Source organism: Podarcis bocagei (assembly GCF_964188305.1).
Source record: "Podarcis bocagei genome assembly, chromosome: 5".
Lineage (NCBI taxonomy): Eukaryota > Metazoa > Chordata > Lepidosauria > Squamata > Lacertidae > Podarcis > Podarcis bocagei.
The window spans coordinates 79,421,209-79,443,201 of NC_138129.1; the positions used below are offsets into that span (position 1 = coordinate 79,421,209).

At 42.1% G+C, this 21,993-nt stretch overlaps 1 protein-coding gene across 1 annotated transcript; it reads left to right on the top strand.

The window, feature by feature from the left end:
• Positions 1–831: 831 nt before the first annotated feature.
• Positions 832–21,848, top strand: LOC308587405 (uncharacterized protein). The gene is made up of 14 exons (XM_081195051.1): positions 832–991; positions 8,053–8,248; positions 9,175–9,311; positions 10,902–10,993; positions 12,640–12,994; positions 14,316–14,348; positions 15,849–15,887; positions 16,604–16,645; positions 17,772–17,819; positions 18,417–18,458; positions 19,556–19,594; positions 19,826–19,849; positions 20,521–20,559; positions 21,702–21,848. Exons 2-14 carry the CDS (start codon positions 8,053–8,055, stop codon positions 21,831–21,833), a joined length of 1,218 nt encoding a protein of 405 aa, XP_081051177.1. The 5' UTR covers positions 832–991; the 3' UTR covers positions 21,834–21,848.
• The last annotated feature ends 145 nt before the right edge of the window (positions 21,849–21,993 follow it).

Genomic DNA, 21,993 nt, shown 5'->3' on the forward strand with positions numbered 1-21,993 from the left:
ATGTGAGAATTAGGGTCAAACCAGACATTGGAAGAGATGTAGATTAGTTCCTGTGATGTCCCTTCCTTGTAACACCTGACAGAAAATGGCACAAATTAGTAGTAAATGTTGTATTTATTCACATCCTGCCTTTTTCCCTGTCAGGGACTCAAGGTGGCTTACAGCCAGGGACGCGGACTTAGAAAAAATATTGGGGGGGCCCGGGAAAGCTCATGAATAATAAATAAGCTCATGAATATGCAAATAAAGTGGCTCCGGCCCTAAATAGGGCAAGCCACGCCCCCCCAGCCAGCCGATTGGCTGGCTGGGAGGTGTGGCCAGTCGGGATTCCCCTGTTCTCGCGGGATTTCCGGCAGTGCCTCCGATTAGGGCGCGCGGCTGGCTGGCTGGCGAAGGAGCAGGTGAGGAGGAGGCGGCGGGGGACGGCGGCGGCACTCTGCTGAAAGGGCGCCCGCCCGAGATTATTGGGGGGGCTGAGCCCCCCCAAAAATTTTTTTGAGGGGGCTCGAGCCCCCTCAAGCCCCATGGAGTCGGCGCCTATGCTTACAGCTAAAATAGAAACAGCTTTAAAGTTGTCAGTTTTGGGGTACAGGTTTGCTCTATTTCCCCACTGTGAGGAGAAAGACTTTGGGAAGTTGAAAACAACATAACAAACCTGAAGCTTTGATTTGGCAAACTGTTACAACTTTAAGCAGCCAATTTAAGAAGCAATTTTAAATATCAACCTTTGCAGATCACAGAAGGAAGGAAAGTGTCTTCAAGGTCAGGGAAAGAATGACTACTGCCATAGGTGATTTCATTTGCCATGTGGTAATTTCTGAGGTGGAGGCTGAGGTGTCATTAATGGGCTGTTCTCCATCCTCTGCCTTGCAACAGGTTGAGCCACCCAGTTCTTCCCTGCTATTTGTTACATTGCTCTCAGAGTCCTACACTACAAGGTTGCAGGACAGAGCCACAAGTACCAAGGCTGACCAGAAACAGGATTATTAAGGTAGGTTGCTGGAATTCTAAACAGTTTCCCCTTGCACCATTGATTTTCACAGACACTGAATTGTACTTAATGGAATGTCTTGACTGAAATGTTTTCAACTGGAGAATAAAGCCAGGCTTTGAAATTGAACCCCGATAGGTGGACCCAAACTGGCTTGTTTAGGTTGTATTTTATTCAGAAAGTAAAGTTTGGGATGGAAAGGTGACATAACTGAGTGCATGTTTAAGGTATTTGTTGTTACTATTAACTGAGGGGTTAAACCGAGATGTTGAGGATCAAGTAGCTGAGAAAAGTTAATGCAGATAATGCAGGTTTATGGTGTATATAGTCCTATGAAGTCAAGCCAAGTTAAATGTGAAGATTGATGGGCAATTGGGCATACATTCTGTTAACACCAAGAGAAAGAATATGGAAACATACAGTTCATTGAAGGAAGAGAAATCTTAATGCCTCCACTTCCTACATAAAATTCAATGGCCTTAAGCAGGAATTATCTCCATGTATCTGAAGAATGCAGGCAATTACTTTACTTCAACGAAATTGCTCTTTATTTTCACTCCGAATTGTGTAAGTTCTCAGGTGGTAAATATACACATTTATTTCTCAATCTGAATTTGCATTTGCATTTCCTTGCACAACATTGCTAGCCTAGTCCAACCAGCTGAAAAAAGAGTGGGTTGTTGCTGTGACCGAGAAACAGGCCCACAGACCTGTTCGGGTGCATTCATTGTGGGCCCCTCCTGGTAATCTTCATGCATCTGGAAGAAAGTGGGATCGCCCAAAGTATACGTTTCATATTGGGCCCGGAAACACCTGTTGAGAGTTCTGCCGAGGCAGTTCAGGCCAGAAGACATGTGAGATCCCCTGCAAGATGAAGGATCCTACTGAACACCGAAGACAGATGTGCAAGTTTGTCAATCGTTTGAACCCAAAGCAAGGGTTGAAGGGAGATGCTGCCCAAAGCACAACCTCTGAGTTGACCTCTCCCTGTCCCACAGGAGAAGGACTGTGAATAAGATGGGTAGATGTTTAGAGTGATTCTGCAACGGCTAGTCTATACACTGGGTCTCTCTTCCTGGCTGCCAAGACTCCCTTGACCCCACTTCCTCCAAAGAACTATTATACTAGCTACACTGAATACTCGTGCCTACACTTCACTGAAGTGTATTTCCTCATGGGGAGGGTCTAAGCAGTAAGTCATGGAGCATGAGGTCAACCCAAACTCTATCTCTCCATTGGTCTTGGTGTTGTTGGGTGGATACGCATTGCCTCTCCTCTGGAGACATTGGGAGCATGGCAACGGTAGTGGGATTGTTGTCAGAGATCAAGATCTCCTACCTGAGTGATGGTCCTAGGGAAAAGGCTGCCTTGATCTCCAACAGGGTCATTGGAATTGGACTGTGATAGAGAATAACTTCTCCTCCATCTCCTCCATCTGCAATATAACTGGCCCTATGTCAAAGGTCCCAGTGCCTGGCTTGCGTCAAAGTCAGCAAAAGGTCTCATGATAAGCAATATTTCCCATCCCTTCTTCTGGCCTTCCACCTTTGCCTGTGCTGATAGGCTGAGATGGCAGGAATCGGAGCCACATATCTGGCCTATACAGTGGTACCTCGGTTCTTGAACGTAATCCAAGTTCCGAAATCCGAGGTGCAAAGGGCCACCTGCAAATTCAACTGAGAAAATTGAAAAACACACAGTGGAAGCTGTTCGACTTTTGAGGCGTGTTTGAAAATGGAAGCATTTGCTTCCGGGTTTTGGCCGTTCGGGTTCTGAAACGTTCGTCAACAGAGATGTTCGAGAACCGAGGTACCACTGTACTTGAGATGTAAGAATGAGTTTCCACTGCTTGGGGACCATTTCGTGTATGTGTTCAATATACAGTGGTACCTCGGGTTACATACGCTTCAGGTTACATACGCTTCAGGTTACACACTCCGCTAACCCAGAAATAGTGCTTCAGGTTAAGAACTTTGCTTCAGGATAAGAACAGAAATCGGGCTACGGCAGCACGGCGGCAGCAGGAAGCCCCATTAACTAAAGTGGTGCTTCAGATTAAGAACAGTTTCAGGGTAAGAACAGACCTCTGGAACGAATTAAGTACTTAACCCGAGGTACCACTGTATTTTGCATTTGTTGAATCTTTAATGCAAGGATTTTGGGAACATGTCCTGCTGTTGTGTGGGATGTGGTTGTGCGAGTGTGATTCAAGGTGCCCATTGGAGAACTGTTGTGACATGTCTGGAAAGACCACAGTTCAGTGGCTGAACACACAGGGTGGTACCCAGCTAACTTGTTCCTTCAGCTCAGGGAATTCTGCTTGTGCAACAGGACATTATGCCTCTCCGCCCCTGCACACACCCCTAAAATAGTTCTGGAGGTTCCCTCATCCCTCTAGAGCAGATATGGGGATGATGTGGAGCATGAGCAGGGAGGGAACAGGGCAAGTTCCTTGTGGTGATAGCACATTAGTTGGATGCCACCCATGCTCTCCATACAGAAGGTTCCAGGTTCAATTCCTGACATCTCCAGTTTAAAAAAGAAATGTTGGAGGGTATAACAGAGTGTTTTGTAAGACTTCACCATTTTTGCCCAGCTTAATTCCTGCATCCAAGCTGCCACATAACTTACAGCCAGTCTGCTCCCAGTCAGAAATGAAGGATCAAGAAGACTTTCCCCAGAGTCTGTCATTTATTTGGTGACAAGCCAGAGCATGTAAATCTATTGAGTATCTTAAGCAGCATTCCTGTTTACCAGTTTTTCCAGACCAGCTAATTTGAATGCAATGGAGTCAGAGTATCAATGGGAGCACACAGACTAATTTGAGTAGCAAAACACTTTGGAAGAACGTTCGGCTTCATGTTGGACCAACAATTTTGTGCCTGGGACTGAACTTAATTGGAACTGGTTATGTTAGTTCGCTGCCAAAGCTGTCAGTGAGCAGCACAGATTGGATTGGTCTCTGTGTCATAACAAAATGCCTCCCCCTGTCCATTCGCCAGAGCAACATTTGCAATAATAAAAAGGAGTTGCTGGGCACTTTTAATAATTATAATAAGTTAATGGATGAATGTTCGTCTAACTGAATAAATGTAAATAAACAAAATGCCCATCTGAAACCTGAGGAGAGTCTCAAGTCTTGGGACTGAATCAGCCATGCAACTACACACATATATATATTTCTTTTTTTGTGTGTATGTGTGTGTGTCATTAGTAGTGTGACAATTAGTGTGGGGAGACAGACTCACTACCTAAGAGAAACAGAAGCACTTACTCCTGTTTTTAAAGTGCATTTGGGTGCACTATAATTAGAACAGAATCAAGTATATGAGCTTTATGAGTCAGATGAAAATGGTTTCAAAAGAGCTCTAACTCAGGGCTTAAACTGGGAATACCGATTACTTACTCACTATATTGCCATGACAGCTCACAGGAGTTGGAACTGCAGGTGTTAGTAGAACTCTTTTACCTAGGAAGTCAGGTGACTTGTGGATATCCAATCAACTTCCTCCTGCCTTCTCTTACATGACCTCTGAGAATTCCTGAGCAATTTTTGATACACTTTTAGGAAACACGGCACATGGCCGGCCCTCCTTTGCAGAAAGAATGAAACTAAATATTTATTATTCTTATTTATAATTTTCATTTATGAGAAACATTTCAAACAGAATCATCTTTACATATCATATTTCGACTTCCCTCTCCCTCCTTCTGTGGCTCCTTATATTTACTCTATTTTCCTACATATCCCAATTTAAATCTATTTTATATTTTATTTCCATCCATTTCTCTCTTTTTTTTAAAAAAATTGCATGTTTTTACATTAATTCTGCTAATGTCTTAATTTGTTTACGATTGAGAGCAGTACATGTGAAAAGGATCTAGGAGTCTTGGTTGACCACAAACTTGACATGAGCCAACAGGGTGACGTGGCAGCTAAAAAAGCCAATGCAATTCTGGGCTGCATCAATAGGAGTATAGCATCTAGATCAAGGGAAGTAATAGTGCCACTGTATTCTGCTCTGGTCAGACCTCACCTGGAGCACTGTGTCCAGTTCTGGGCACCACAGTTCAAGAAGTACACTGGCAAACTGGAACGTGTCCAGAGGAGGGCAACCAAAATGGTCAAAGGCCTGGAAACGATGCCTTATGAGGAACGGCTAAGGGAGCTGGGCATGTTTAGCCTGGAGAAGAGGAGGTTAAGGGGTGAAAAGATAGTCATGTTCAAATATATAAAAGGATGTCACATAGAGGAGGGAGAAAGGTTGTTTTCTGCTGCTCCAGAGAAGCGGACACGGAGCAATGGATCCAAACTACAAGAAAGAAGATTCCACCTAAACATTAGGAAGAACTTCCTGACAGTAAGAGCTGTTCGACAGTGGAATTTGCTGCCAAGGAGTGTGGTGGAGTCTCCTACTTTGGAGGTCTTTAAGCAGAGGCTTGACAACCATATGTCAGGAGTGCTCTGATGGTGTTTCCTGCTTGGCAGGGGGTTGGACTCGATGGCCCTTGTGGTCTCTTCCAACTCTATGATTCTATGATTCTATGAATTTTAAAATATTCAATAAATGATTTCCATTCCCCCTTAAAGACTTCAATTTCTTATTCTTCCAGTATGTTTGGCCATTTCTGCATATTCCGTTAGTTTCTGTAGCCATTCTTCTTTCGACAGGACGTCTTCCTCTTTCCATCTTTGGGCAAATACCATTCTTGCAGCAGTGGTTGCATACATAGATAAAATTTTATGGTGCTTAGGTAACTCCACAACTAAACAACAACAACAAGGTAACTCCAATCCCATAATGCCTAAAAGAAAAGCTTTTGGGGTGTTTTTTGGTTTGTTTTTTTACAAGAGCCATCTTAAACCTCTTTTTCAATTCATTATGTATCATTTCCCAGTAAGCCTTTATCTTACTGCAGGCCCACCATATATGGAAAAAGGTACCTTTATTCTCTTTATATTTCCAACACCTACTCGATTTTAATTTGTATATTTTAGCTAATTTACCAGGTGTTGGATACCATCTATATAACTTTTTCATATATATTTTTTCTTAAACCATAACATGCTGTAAACTAAACAAACCCAGCCAACAATATACGACTGAAGATGAAAATGTGAATGAACAGTTTGCTACCTAAGTAGCTAAATGAAGAACAGACACAAATATGTTTCATTTCACCAGCTACACCCACAACCTACATTTAAAGAGCATTGCTCTCCCCCCACCAAAGGATCGTGGGAAATCATGGGTGTAGCCAAGGGTGAGGGCAAGGAGGGGTAGCTGCCCCCCAATCAATAAAAATACATAGCAAATTGAGGTTCTGCCCCCCTAACAAAAGGCCTGCCCCTAACAAAAATCCTTGCTACGCCCAGGTGCGAAATGTTAAGAATGCTGGGAATTGTAGTGCTCTGAGGGGTAAACCACACTTCCTGTTATGTACTGAGTTGAATAGGATCCAAAAGGCAGCAGTCTGATTGGTCCTAGAACAATAGGATTCAGAATGCAGCAGTCTGATTGGTCCTAGAACAATAGGGTCCAGAATGCAGCAGTCTGATTGGTCTACAGGAGCCACCCAATCCAGCTCCAGGTGGAAGTGAATCCGCAACCTGATTGGCCTACAGGTGAATCCCGGAATTAGCCAATCACATGGGGCCCATTGTGTAAATAATGTATATAAAGCAGACATTCTGGGGGAACTTCCATTCCTCCTCACCACTATGAGCTGAATAAAGAGCATGAAATCCACTCTCGACTCTTGAGTATATTTCACTTCCCATGATTCTCTGGGGGAAGCAATGTGCTTTAAATTCCTGGTGGGGTTGTGACTTTCCATCATTCTTTCTACTGCTTCTGCCTACCCTCTTTGGTCGGGTCCAGTTCCAAAGTTTTCTTTCCAGACAGAGAACTATTTCCTCAACTGTTTCCTTAAGGCATCAGAGGGTTAATTCCCAAGAGGGTTTCTCCCCACCTGCTTCCCTTCAGAACAGCACCCCATAATTTGGTAATTACAGACAGGAGTGCCCTTCAGCAATTGAACCTAGCAGTCTAAAGTTTCTTTCGGATTGCCTCGTGGATTTTTCCAGCTAACATGACTGTCTCAAGCAGCTGTTTATTTAAAGAAAAGAGTTTCAAAGATGATGTCTGCATATTTCTTACAGACACTAGGTTAATTCCCTAATATTTCAAAGATTCCCCACCTCCCTGTTTTAAGGGAGCACGTGTGACACCCTTATTCTGTGGCAACTACAAGATATAATGCTCTCTGGCATTTAATCCAGAACTATAAACCGCATCTATGGTTATAGGTTGCCTTAATAAACTATTGTGTTGATTAGTTCTGTCAGGCAGGCAAGTTCAGAAAAAGTCAACTGTTTCTTAATTCATTGAATATGGGCTTCATATGACTGGGGGGGCAGGGAGATTAGCAACATGGGATTAAATAATAAAAATGCATAGCTTTAACAATATATACTATTATTGCTGAAACTTAACCAAGATCCATAGAGCTGAACTTATGCACACAGTATGCCATTCTTGGTCTGCTATGCTACTCCATTTGGACCATGAGGCCATTTTGGGCAAGCCTGCCTCTTGGGATTTTCAGGTCTTTAAAAGTGGGAGATATATACTAAAGCTCACACATTATCTGGTGAAACTTAGTTTGGATTAATAAAGTTGGTGAGGTCCAGTGGAAGCCGAAACAGCACTGTACTTTGGGTTTTTGAGGGTTTGAGCAACTGACGACAAAAGATACTGACTCGTTCCTCTTGTCCTTGGGTCTCCCTCTTGTAATACAGAAATACTATTGAGATTTTTCACATACTAAATACACAAGCAAGGTCCAGTTTGAATAGGTAAGGTTTGCTTATCAAAAGTGCTACGTCCATAATAAAATTACTTTTACTAATATAATCATAATCAAGCAAATAACTGAATATAACGAAGTTGCATACTCTTATTACCATTAACATTTAACTGAATTAAATGTTCTTTGTACATTGGTGTCAATCATGGTTCCTCCACCTTCTTATAAATAGCTTTATTCTCTTTCTTCAGATGGAGAAGTATTATTCCTTCGTGGTCATTTTTTGTGCTGTCTTCCTGCCCAACACCCTTGGATTTCCATACAAAGATGTTTCAATAGATTGTTTCTCCATGTTGCCGAATTGTGGAGGAGGACCACAGACATCTACTCCCCCTTATGTAGTCTCTGTATCATTTGATAGATACGATCCAGGAAATGAAATACAAGGTACATTACATAACCTGCTAAAGTTATGGATCAGAGTAGGGATGGTGGAGAAATGTGATTCAGTTCATTTAAAAAAAGCAAAACTACCAAATTTGTCCTTCCAGAACTGCTCTTTCATGTATATGTGCTTTTCTATTATTTTACCTTGCCTTGAGCTTTTAAATTTTGTAATTGGCATTTTTTTTTATTTTTATACTGGTCATTGACCATAATAAAATGACTTGACTTGCACTTCCAGAACAAAGCAACAACCAAAACACAGCCATTCATCAAAATTCACACTTCTCCAAATTTTCTAGTTAAGTAATTGCAGCTTTCTGGTTAAGTAATGTGTCAAAAAATCATGTATTAGAGCATATATTAGTGAAAATGCACTATATTAGACAAAAATGTTCTGGATTGGGGAATTCCTTAAATAGGAAGGTGCTACAGCTAGATTATTGTACCGTTTTGTTCTTTGAAGTTAGGTTATGTAGCAAAATATATTTCAGGATTCTGTGGTGGAGTCCAGTTGTTTGAATGCTGTAATTCCACAGTGCAGAAAAAACACAGGAGTTACTGAGCAGAGAATCTGAGCTTCTTCCTGGGTATTTAAACTCAAACTTGAAATGGAAATAAATGCCGATGCATGTTGTCTTTTCATGAGAGCGGTGTTTCTTTGATGTAATGAACTCACAGAAGACACACTGGAGATGAGAACATATCTGATTCCTGAAGCTATTCAGAAGCGATTACTATTCACTGCCATGGATGTAAATCATCCTGGCTTTCTAAATGCTGCAATCGCTTAGCCAATAAAGTTTCTGACTGAGACAAACCTGCTCTGCAAAAATGAAAGACCCAAGCGATCAAATGGGAAATTTCTGATGCGTAGTTTAACTCTGTTAAAAGTCTTTATATTAAATTTATCTGTTGGTTTCCCCCAGTGACTCTAGAAGGAACATCGTCTGCTGGATTCACAGCATTTATGGTACAGGCTCGGGAAATTGATGGCAATGTTCCCGTTGGCATGTTTCGCATCAGGGATCCAAATACGCAAGGCTACCCATGTGCCAACATGACGGTATGTGTTCATTTAACATGAGAAATTGCTTTCTTGATGGTGCCAGAGTACAGTGGTGCCCCGCAAGACGAATGCCTCGCAAGACGGAAAACCCGCTAGACGAAAGGGTTTTCCGTTTTTGAGCTGCTTCGCAAGACGATTTTCCCTATGGGCTTGCTTTGCAAGACGAAAACGTCTTGCAAGTGTTCCGATTTCCCCCCGCTTTCCCCCCTTTTTCTAAGCCGCTAAGCCGCTAAAGCCTTTTAGCCGCTAAGCCTTTAATAGCCGCTAAACCGCTAATAGCGCTAATCCGCTAAGCTGCTAATAGGGTTGCTTCGCAAGACGAAAAAACCGCTAGACGAAGAGACTCGCAGAACGGATTAATTTCGTCTTGCGAGGCACCACTGTAGTATTCATTAGCCTCAAAACAGAATGTATCATCGCTCCGTTTCTTCCTTTTCTTTAAAAATACGGAAGATGTACTGTATTTTTCCGTGTATTGGATGAGGTTTTTTTTGACTCAAAAATCATGTAAAAAAACTGGGGTCATCCAATACATGGATAGTGGCATGGGGGGCAGGGAGATGTGGGGCGCCACCAGCCATTTGGTTGGCTGGAGCGCGGCTTCTCCTGATGCCACAGCGAGCGGGGAGCAATCTGGGGGGTGTTTCCTGCCCACAGCTGACTGGGCAGACAGGCTGAACAACTTTGGGCCATCTCCCCTTATTTTCTTAAAACTGAGTCCCCCAAAATAGGGGGGGTCTTATACATGGGAGCGTCTTATAGATGGAAAAATACGGTACCTGTCTTCCTCCTTTTTCATAACCAAACTATTTGTGATAGGCAAGGCAGTTTTCCGCCAGGGCATCTGCCAAGGACACAAGTGTTTATAGAGCTGGGATAAATTTCCTTTTCAAAATTTTCCTGTGTGGATTTTAATGGCAAATATTCTTGAAAACTGAATATCCAGCACATATTTGATGTTTAATGGTGGCATTGTGCATACATTGGTTTTGATGGTATCTGGTAGCTGAAATGCGATAGCAGTCAATGTTTGCCGGCACCTGACATTTAGTGGTCAGTACCTGGTGCTATCCTACAGGTGGCTTGCAATTAGGGAACATTCTGGAAACACCTTCTTAAATAGATAAAAACTCACAGCCAAAATTTTATGAAACTTTGAGTTAATATCAACACTAGAAGCCGAATTGCAAAGTATGAAAATCAATTTCATGTTTTCAGATTTAAATGCTGTTGAAAGGTCATTCAACTGTAAGAGTAGCCTAGGCTGTAATCCTGTAATCCTGTACCAGTGTTTTCCTGGGAGTAAGCCCCACTGAACTTAATGGGACCTACTTTTGAATAGACATGGATAAGATTGCACTTTTAGAACACAATTCTACACACATCGGCTCAGAAATAAGTCCTGTTGAGTTCAGTGGGGTTACTCCCAATCTCAGGTAAGTAGCTATAGGACTGCAGCCTTAATTAGTGATCGCGTTTCAACTATAGCATGAGGAACAATTTACCTCAAATATTGTTTTTGAGCTGTGTGGGTTTTTTTTTTAACTTGTGTGTCTGGATTCTGTTTCTTTTGCCTTCTCCTTTCAGAATTCAGCAGTAAGTCACACAAATCCCAGCGTAAAACGCAAAGTCACAACTACCTGGGTTGCTCCTCAGGGTACGAATAAGATTCGCCTTATGTAAGTTGTGGATTTCTTGCTATGTAATATTTATCGAGGGACTTTAGTTTTTCTTTATAAAAGGAACAAAATATATCAAGGTTGCATGTGTGGCCATATATTTGGAAATTATAAATGTACTGTTTCTAACACTCGATTGGGAGCCGCCCAGAGTGGCTGGGGAAACTCAGCCAGATGGGTGGGGTATAAATAATAAATGATGATGATGATGATGATGATGATGATGATGATGATGCAGGCAGGTGCACTACCTTTGTGGTAGTGGCACCTTCCCTGTGGAACGCCCTCCCTTTAGATGTCAAGGAGATAAAGAACGACATAACTTTTAGGAGACATCTGAAAGCAGCCCTGTATCAGGAAGTTTTGAATGTTTGCTGGTGCTGCTGCTACTACTACTACGACTACTACTACTACTACTACTACTAATAATAATAATAATAAATTTATTATTTATACCCCTCCCATCTGGTTGAGTTTCCCCAGCCACTCTGGGCAGCTCCCAACAAAATATTTAAAATACAGTGGTGCCTCGCAAGACGAAATTAATTCGTTCCGCAAGTTTTTTTCTTCTTGCGAGTTTTTCGTCTTGCAAAGCACGGTTTCCCATAGGAATGCATTGAAAATCAATTAATGCGTTCCTATGGAAACCGCTTGCCAGGCTGGCGGTGCAGAGAAGGGCTTTTCTCCCCACCGCAAGCCTTCAGGACAGGTACGGGAACAGAGGGGAAGGGGCGCGGCATTCTGAATGTTGGCGGTGGGAAGGAAAACCCTCCTCCCACCGCAAGTCTTCAGGACAGCCATCCGAAGGCTGGCGTGGGGAGAAGGGCTTTCCGCCCCACCGCCAGCCTTCGGAGCAGCCTTCCGAAGGCTGGCGCGGGGAGAAGGGCTTTTCTCCCCACCGCCAGCCTTCGGAGCAGCCTTCCGAAGGCTGGCGTGGGGAGAAGGGCTTTCCGCCCCACCGCCAGCCTTCGGAGGAGCCTTCCGAAGGCTGGCGCGGGGAGAAGGGCTTTCCGCCCCACCGCCAGCCTTCGGAGGAGGTCCGAGGACAGTGGGGAAGACGCGCCGCGCTTCCCTGCTGTCCCAGAGATTTCCCTATGGGCTTTCGTCTTGCGAAGGAAGCCCATAGGGAAATTCGTTTTGCGAAGCGCCTCCAAAACGGAAAACCCTTTCGTCTAGCGGGTTTTCCGTCTTGCGAGGCGTTCATCTTGCGGGGCACCACTGTAGAATCAAAACTTCCCTAAAGACTTCCCTAAAGAGGGCTGCCTTCAGATGTCTTCTAAAAGTCAGATAGTTGTTTATTTCCTTGTCATCTGATGGGAGGGTGTTCCACATGGCGGGCGCCACTACAGAGAAGGCCCTCTGCCTGGTTCCCTGTAACCTCACATCTCGCAGTGAGGGAACCGCCAGAAGCCCTCAATGCTGGACCTCATTCTAATACATAGTGATGTATTACTATGTTTTTATATATGCTGTAACCCACCCAGAGTAGCTGGGGAAATAGATAATTCTGGACTGAAAAGTATAATGCAAATTCCCCCAAGAGAAAAATCTTATGTATAATATATATGATATTATATATCTCATTAGAGAAAAGCCTCAACACTAGAAATAGTGATGATTTCTTGGTGTTTTTTCTCCCCTCTCAGGGCTACTTTTCTTCAAGATTATGATACCTATTGGGTTGGCGTTCATAGCAAAACTCTCTCACCCAGATTTTCAGAAGTGGCTAATATTTCCAAACCCATCAATGATTCCGAACCCATCAGTGATTCCAAACCCATCAATGTTTCAATGGCAGCCAATAGCTCAGACCTAGCCAATGATTCTGTGGCATCAACGGTTTCTGATATTACCGATGATTCTGAGGAGTACGATGATGATTTTGATTTCAACACCCTCCTTGGTGACACTGAGGCAGTTTATGACAATGAGATACCTGTTGATTCTGAGGCGACGCCGGACTCCAGAACAGAAAATGCCACAGAAAAGAGCAGGAGGAAGGTATTTGTGAAATACTTATTACAAACCAAAGGAGGGGTGTAATTCAACTGAACAGAACAAGTGCATGTTTTTCAAACACTTGATCATGAATGTTATGAATATGACCCACCATTATGTTCCTTTAGCAGCGTGGTTGTATCTTCTGTATGGCTGCTTCTTGCCACATCACTCCAGTAACTTAAGAAATGGAGGAGACCCTTTAGAAGGGACTCATTTATTCAGAATCAGATGCCAGTCTGTCAGAATTTCTGCTGAGGCTGCAACACTGGAACAGGCAGTAACAAAAGTCAAATTTTATTATTTTTCTAGCACATATTTTATTGGAACAGTATAAGATATGACTACATTCTAGGAACTGGTAACATTATTTATAGGATCTTAAGAACCTTTATTCCGAGTGATTTCAAGCATCCAGTTTGCCCCTGCTCTCAAGTGGCGGGTATTACATATACCATGGAGCAGAGATGCGGGGGTGGGGCACAAAATTAAATCAGTTCACACTTAAATGTAAGCCTACAAAAGTTGCACTTGCCAAACCAATATGCAAACTAAAACACAGTACTCTTCTAAAGTTCTCATTTCTCTGATGCAGTCCTCCAACCGAAGAATGCAAGCAGAAATTTGTACGTAATTGAAAAGTGCACACGAGAATGTTTATCAATCGAAATCATGTTCAAAATTGCATTGTGCTGGGGGGAGCAGGAATTGCTTGCAGAAATCAAAACTGTATATGTTAGGAGAAAAACACAGGGAAATGCAAACAAATGTACACACGAGCTTTTTTTCCTTAATTGCAAATTTATGTGGAAAGGTGGCAAACCAAACTTAAGACTGAGAAAAAGAAACTGAAAATGATGGGATTTATGCGTCCTCACCACCGAGGTGCCACGATAAACAGTACCCCCATGAATGAGTGTGTGGATTTATGAGTGGGATAAAAAACACCTCGGATCGATTGATTGATTGATCAATCAATCAATCAATCAATCAATAATGGAACATATAACAGGAATGTTATCTTCGCTAGCATCCCTGTGGTGATGGTATTCCTACTCCAGTAGCCGGCAGTTAGCTAGTAATTGCAGTATTAGTTTCCCATTGGTGGGCGATTGTCCGGGTTGGCAAGTGGCTAGTGATGCATGAAGAATCGTCAGTTGATGCTGCAGATTTCAAATGCTGCTAAAATGAAGGGCTAATAACATGGTGGAATTGTTGTAAGCAGATCCACCCTTACAGAACCACCAGGTATTCCTTCACAGCTTTGCAACATTTTATTAGGTATAGTCCCTACTTTACAAAGCGGTATCTCTTTTCCTTTCAGTCCGTTCTGACTGTGAATGTCAACTGTGGCGAGGTAAGAACCTTTTTTTAAAAAGATTCCTCAGCGTTTCCCTCACTTACTGTCAAGATCTTTTTAATTGCGTGCTTATATATTTACTGTGTCTGTAAGCTCACCCATAATATAAAGTTCTCTGGGTTGTTTACCCTGAATAAGTATAAACACAATGGGAATACAAGGTAAAATAAAATCTTACCGTTTAATGAAAAGCAACAAGAAAACAAAACTCTCCACAACCCCAAAGTTGAAGCACAAATTTAAAAACTGAGAGAACCAGCTACGTAAGTTATTTAAAACATTTGAATAAACAGAAAGGGCTAAAAGGGGTGGCACTAGGCAAAACTCTCTGGGAAGACTGTTCCATAACTGAGATACGCCCATCAGGTGTGCAGCAGCCCCGGCTGCAACAAAACATGTCTCTCCCACATTGGTCTCTATAGCCACACCAGGAACTGCAACCATCCAACAGCTTGACCTCACCCCCAAAGGCACACTCCTCCATCCTCCTTTGTCTCCCGAGACAGACGGATGCCAACCAGTACCATTTCATAAAACAGAACAGCATGCACCTGGGTTGCACTCCTGAAATGTTTAGAACGGCCCACTCTGCTTGAGTTAATTGACTCTCTTCTTTACCTGGTGTGAACAAGTCCACCCAGTTATACTGGGAAAGAGACATATTTGTACTTGGTAGAAGGCTATAATGCAGTTTGACTGGTTAAGTAAATTGAGTGGGCTGAGAACACTTCTTCATTTCACTGCCGTGAGCGCTATAGTACTTGAAATGCGTAAGGAAGGCACAAAGTCCCTTTTAATATTACCCCTGGGCCGGCCCTACCATTAGGCAAAATGAGGCAAATGCCTCAGGCAACAGATACTGAAGTGGGGAGTAGCACTCCCCTAGACTAGCCTGCTGGAGGCTATAAGGAGAGAAGTGGGGTGTTTCATTGCGTAAACAAGAGTCTGCTGCATAACTGGAAGAGCAGATGTGGCGTTTGCCCGTTCGTTTAGAAAATGTCTGTAGAGGGGAGAGAGAAAGGGTTAAAATGTAGACCAATAGGAAAGCTGGAGGCGGAGCCTACCTGTTTATAAAAGGGCTTAGCCCGAGGTTTGAGTGGTTAGTTGGTTGGTTTTAGTGGGTTGGCTGGTTGGGAAAGGCAGTTGGAAAAGCAGTTGGCAGGCAGTTGGCAATAGAGAGACAGTTAGTGCAGTGGGTTCTTGTGTGAGGGGAGGTAGAAGAGATAAAGACAGGATAAAATAAGACCAAGAAGGTAAAGAGTAACAACGTTTGGAATGCAGTTAAAGTTTATTTGTGTCTGCAATAAGCTACACTCTTTTTTGTTAACTTGAGAACTTGACTGAGATTTACCAGGGAGGACCTGGTTGGTGGCAGCGGATTAGTGGTGTATGGGTCAATAGTCCATGAGACAACCAGGGGCTCTGTACGAACACCACAGCAGCGTTGTATAGCACTCAAAGTTCTTTAAAAAACAAAACAATCTTATTTTTTCTCAGGCTGGAGCAGTACAGTCAAGCAGTGGTGGCTGTGTCAAGGTAAGCATTATTTCCTTAAAAGGTCCTTATTCCCCTACAAGATACGACAATTATATACACATTTGTCTTAAATTTTTAAAAAATCCTTCTGCACATAAACACTGCAGGTTCAGACAGGTTTTTTATTCGGGTAAGTTTGAAGTGTCAGGCTCATTCTTCTGCATAAAATTATCCAGTCCTTATTACTGTGTCTTCCGTTTGCGCTTCTGGTATATCTGCATCAGTACAGCTGGACGCCTTCATCTGCCCTAGATGCAATGAAACATGTCTCTCCTGCATTGTTCTCTACAGCTGTAACCCTCCAACAGTTTGACTTTACCCCCAAAGGCACATTCCTCCATTTTCTCCTATTTTCTCTCTTCCTGTTTTGACCCAAATAACAGAGAGAGGAATTTTCACTTCTTTCATTTGTTGTTCTTGGTGCCTGCCCAAACAGATCACTTGCCAAAGATTCCACAGAGGCTTTTTAACTCTTCTCCCATGTCTTAAAAATTTAAACCAACCTGTGCTGCATTCGAGCACAGTCAAAGGGTCCACTGAAATGAATTTCAGAGCAGCTCTGTTTATAATGAAATAATTATTTTTCCTTTTGTGATCTTTAAATATTAAAGGCTTGGGTTGCATTTATTCCCTCGTCATATTCCCTCATTTATTCCCTCGTCATTATCCCTCATTTATTCCCTCATCATAATCTTAAATTCCTGATTAATTTTCAGAGTACACAAGGATCATCGCAGAGCAGTGGCAGTGGAGCCAAGGTAATTGCTGTTTTTTCCTTGCCATTAATTCTTTGTTTCTTCTCAGGACTTGATAGAGCCAAACTACATGTTACACCTCACTACAAACTACACAGTAGCCACAAGTAATGTTAGTCTCATCACAGCTGTTCCAATCCAAGCAGTCCTTGGGAGGGGACAATTTTACGAAGGAAAAGTGCTGTGTTGCTTCTCCTAACATCCTTGGTGCTGCTCATGCCTGGAGGTTTTTTGCACAATCCACGTGTAATAAATTCTCATCAAAATGCCTTCCCATAGTATTTCCCCATTTAAACCAGATTTGCTGTTTCTGCAGGGAATCTGATAAGTTAAAAGAAAAAAGTACAGTGGAAACAGCAAATCAAAATTAATCACTGGGCGTGGGGGTGGGGAATTGTGGAATTGCACTCTGATGAGGTCAGCACCATGTGGACACTGGGAGAAACTTGCGTGCATAATCAACAGTAAGTCCACAAAAAGTGCAGCTGTCGGGAGCTTCCACACAGCAGTTAAGCCAGTGAAGGCTTCAAAGATTTGTATATAGTGGTACCTCTAGTTACGAACTTACCGTATTTTTTGCTCTATAAGATGCACCAGACCATAAGACGCACCTATTTTTTTGGAGGAGGAAAACAAGAAAAAAAATATTCTGAATCCCAGAAGCCAGAACAGTAAGAGGGATCACTGCGTCTTATGGAGCGAATGCAGGCTGCACAGCAATCCCTCTTGCTGTTCTGGTTTCTGGATAGCTGCACAGCCTGCATTCACTCCATAAGACGCACACACATTTCCCCTTACTTTTTAGGAGGGAAAAAGTGGGTCTTATAGAACAAAAAATGTGGTAATTTGTTCCATTCTTAACCTGAAACTGTTCTTAACCTGAGGTACCACTTTAGCTAATGGGGCCTCCCACTGCCACCATGCTGCTGCCGCATAATTTCTGTTCTCATCCTGAGGAAAAGTTCTCAAGTCGAGGTAACTCTTCAAGGTTAGCGGAGTTTGTAACCTGAAGCGTTTGTAACCTGAGGCTTTTGTAACTCGGGGTACCACTGTACTGTGCAGTAGGCTGCAGTCCCTCCCCCCCCCAAATTCTGGCTCAGAAATGACAGGCATCATTTTTTCTTTCCAGGTCATAGTGGTCAAAGAAGGAAGCAGCAGTGGAAGCGGCTGTGGTGGGGTAAGTATACACTCTGTCCTCTTGATTCTAGAATTTTGTCCTAGTGTAAATGTTGCATAACACAAGCTGTACTTGAGGATTCGGTGAACTGTGTTACTGCAAAATAAGAGATTACCCCATTTTATAGCTGCCCCTCTCCAGTGCCGGATTTATGTATAAGCTAAACAAGCTATAGCTTAGGGCCCCACTCTCTTGAGGACCCCCCCAAAAAAATTAAAGGAAAAAAGCTTGGATGTACATTTCCAAAATATAAGATAAAAAACAAATAAAATAAAACCTACATGCAGCAAGAGTGTTTTGTGTTGTGTATGGACCTATTAGGTCCATAAATTACCACATAGCATATATTCAACACAGAAAACAGTGACAATTTGTTGTTGACAAAGGACAGCTGGACATATAAAGGGCCCCATTGCCTTCAGTAGCTGAGGGCCTCATCAAACCTAAATCTGGCCATGCCCCTCTCTGTGTGATTTGATCTATCCAGTTTGATCTATCCATCTGAATGATATAGTCACAATTGTACCATATCCATGTGCACTGACGTGCCTGCTGACCAGCACAAAAATAGACAACTGGCTTTTTTTTTGCTCACAGGGAGGAACTGCAAGCGTGTACAACAAGTTTGGCTGCAGAGATGTAAGTACTGGTATGCCTCTTTCTTTTGTGTTGTTGTTTTTTCAAACTTTTATTTTGCTTTAAACAGGTACATATCAATATAGACAACCAAAATTACAAAGGAAAATTCCTTAATAGTAATGAAAAAAAACTTTAAAAACTACAAAAAATATCAAAGTACATAACACAGAACATAAGCAACTATGGAAAAGATAAAAGAAAATAAAAAATAAAAATAGGAAAAAAATAAAAATAAAAAGGAAGATGAGCCAAAGCAGGAAGGCTCATCTATTGTACACTTCTGTCAAGCTCACAACAGATCATTATTCTTATCAATTATCTCTTTTGTGTTTTATTCCTGTTCCCTGCTCTACAACGCAGGGGAAGCTGCCATATACTATGTCAGCCTATTGGTCAATTTCACTCAATATTGTCTATATATGAAGGGTAACGGTAAAGGTAAAGGGTAAAGGTCAAGGTAAAGGGACCCCCTGACCATTAAGTCCAGTCACGGATTACCCTGGGGTTGTGGCGCTCATCTCACTTTATTGGCTGAGGGAGCCGGCATACAGCTTCCGGGTCATGTGGCCAGCATGACTAAGCCGCTTCTGGCGAACCAGAGCTGTGCACGGAAACAGCGTTTACCTTCCCGCTGGAGCGATACCTATTTATCTACTTGCACTTTGACATGCTTTCGAACTGCTAGGTAGGCAGGAGCAGAGACCGAGCAAAGGGAGCTCACCCCATCGCGGGGATTCGAACCTCCAACCTTCTGATTGGCAAGCCCTAGGCTTTGTGGCTTAACCCACAGCACCACCCATGACCCTGTATCAAGGGTAGGCTCCCCCTTTTAGCCGAAAGGCTGCTTGAAGAGGTTCTCATTTCTTACCAGTCCAACAGGGTGGTCTGCTATCCAGAATTCCTAGGATTTATACTGAATTTTAGTCTTATTTCTACATTTTCTTGAACTATAAAGGCTGCCCTAATAAATTTAGTTCCTGGACCAGCCTTCCTCCACTAAGCATCCAGTTACAGAGCTAATCATTTTCTTTCCCAAAGTGTGCCTCTCGTTAAATCATACCATTCAGGAAATTAAGGGAGTTTTGGTTTGTTTACAGAATGCAGCTGCTTCCGGTGATCAGTCATCATATGGCCAAGTAAGAACGCTTTCCACATTGTTATTTATTTTACAAGTATAAACTTTCTCCGAAGTTTAATGACTCAGTTTACATCTTCAAAAAGTAGATTGCACCAGGATGTGTGCTGAGTTGCAATCTTGACAGGGAGCAAACCATGCTCAAGATCTAGGTGCAAAACTGCTTTGTTGATGAGTTGATGCATGGTATTTCAAGCGATTTTAACTCACATTTATATTCTATATCTTACAGTCGGTTTCCACCAGCAAAGTAAAGGTATGTAGGTGGTTTTTTTTCTTCCTTTCCAATAAAATTTTAAAGGCTGGCAAACATTGAATTGATCCTTGCTTCAGCAAGCCAAAGTTTTATACATGTTTTGCTATGAGGAAATCGGTTACAGCAGTCTTTTTTTTTTTTTTTTATAAAATTTTTATTGGTTTTACAAAGTTTTAAAGAACAAACAAACACTTAAAAAGACATACAAACACGTATAATTTCATAACATTTTTTCATAGACCTCTTTTCTGAGACTCCCCCATACCCCCCCTTTCTGCATCCCAATGTCCATAGTTTTATAGCAACTCCCATACAGCAGTCTTTTCTTTAAGAGATTGTGTGTCCATTCGTTTTAGCCTTTTGGAATCTACAAAAGGACCTCTTGGTGCTCTTAACATTGGTGATAGCAAAGTGCTGTCATTACCCACAAAATACCTTCTTTGGGGGAAATGCCAGATCTTCTTGCAAGAAAATTAAAACTGGGAAATTGGAGGGGAGATTATTTCCTGAACTTCCTCGCTGTATGCCATTAGTATATAGAATGTGAATCTGCAGTGCTACAGCTCCTCTGTTTCTGAGTATTTTGAAGAACTTTTTTGTTTCTTTGTTCAAAAAGCAGGGTAAACCACCAACACTTAATAAAAAAAACCCTACTTTTTTCTCATTAACAGGTTGTGACCTACCCAGACAGCAAACCTTTCCCACCTGAGGTAAACACTATTCTGTGCTGCATTTGTTTGTTTGATTGATTTAAATTGTACCATTTAATGTAATTAAAATCTCTAAGCAGGTTACAATAAAAATGCAAATAATGTTCAGTTAAGGTAACCTTTAAAAACTGGATTGAAAACGATCTCAAAACAGAACTGTGCATCACAGATCAAACTGAGCCCTGACCTAGTAGAAGTTAGGGTCCATCAAGCTAATGATGGGGACACCTGGGGCTCCCCAGATGTTATAGGACTACAACTCCCAGCATCCCTGACCATTAGTCATATTAGCTCATGGCAGTTTGAGGCTCGTGACACCTGGTTGGCTACAGCTGGTTCTCCTTTCCTATTTTATACTCAGCTGTGCTGAGCAAAACGGGTGTGTGGAGAAAGAGAATTGAACACTTTCCCCATCTGCTGTTTGACTCTCCTGACTCACTCCTACCCCAAACATTTTTCTCCAAGCTAGCTTACTTTTGGGATCAGATCTACGGAAGAATGAATCTGCCCATTTCCATTTCTCTCAGTTTCTCATATTTCAATTCAGTTCTTTGCATTTCCACACCAGTTTGTCATTTTTCAAATAAAGAAATCCCCATTAAAATTGATCAGAATTTTCATGTGAATTATTAAAAACAAACACTTTTTTTGCATGCAGTTTCCCCTAATACACACATTTTTGAAGCTGTTTTCCCTAAAACAATGCATTTTGTATGCTACTTTCACATCCATTTTTATGTACTCTTCTGCCCTAATATTTGCATTGTTGTACACTTTGGCTGAACTGCATTGCAAAATTCAGACTTGCACATTTCAAAGGATAGCTGTGTCTCAGTTTGCATATTGGTACTCCTTCAATAAAATTAAAACTATATCTAATTTCTCTCCCATTCCTACTTAAAACTGAAGGGGGGGGGGGAAACAGCTTAAGGACAGATAGTAGGGACACTGGTCACAGGCAGCAGGAGGGTTAAGTGCTTAGGATCAAATTGTGTCTACAGAGTTGGCACAATAAAAGGAACCTATATTGAGGTTGCATGTTATGCTTTCGTTTAATTTTTCATCCTTGATCTTTTCTGTAAAGAACCCTTTTGCAAGTGAGTAACACCATTGTGTCGCTTTGCTTTTCCATTTCCTAATAGCGTGATTCTACTTATCCATCGGTAAGCAAAACATCTCATTTGAATAGATATTTGTATGAGAGCAAATCTTATGCTGCCTACTTCCCAATCCAATCTAACTGCATAACCCTCAGCTTCCTTTTCATCAGCTGAGATGAGCTCTATAAGTATCCAGTTTCTCTGGAAAAGTCCCCTACCTCTGTAGTCATTTTCTGTGTTGTGAGCGGTTTCTGTGGACAGGGGCTTACAATCTTTTTTAGCTTCAATGAATTGTTTCCGTAAAGACTTGCCTTCTGAGGGACCGTTGCATGAA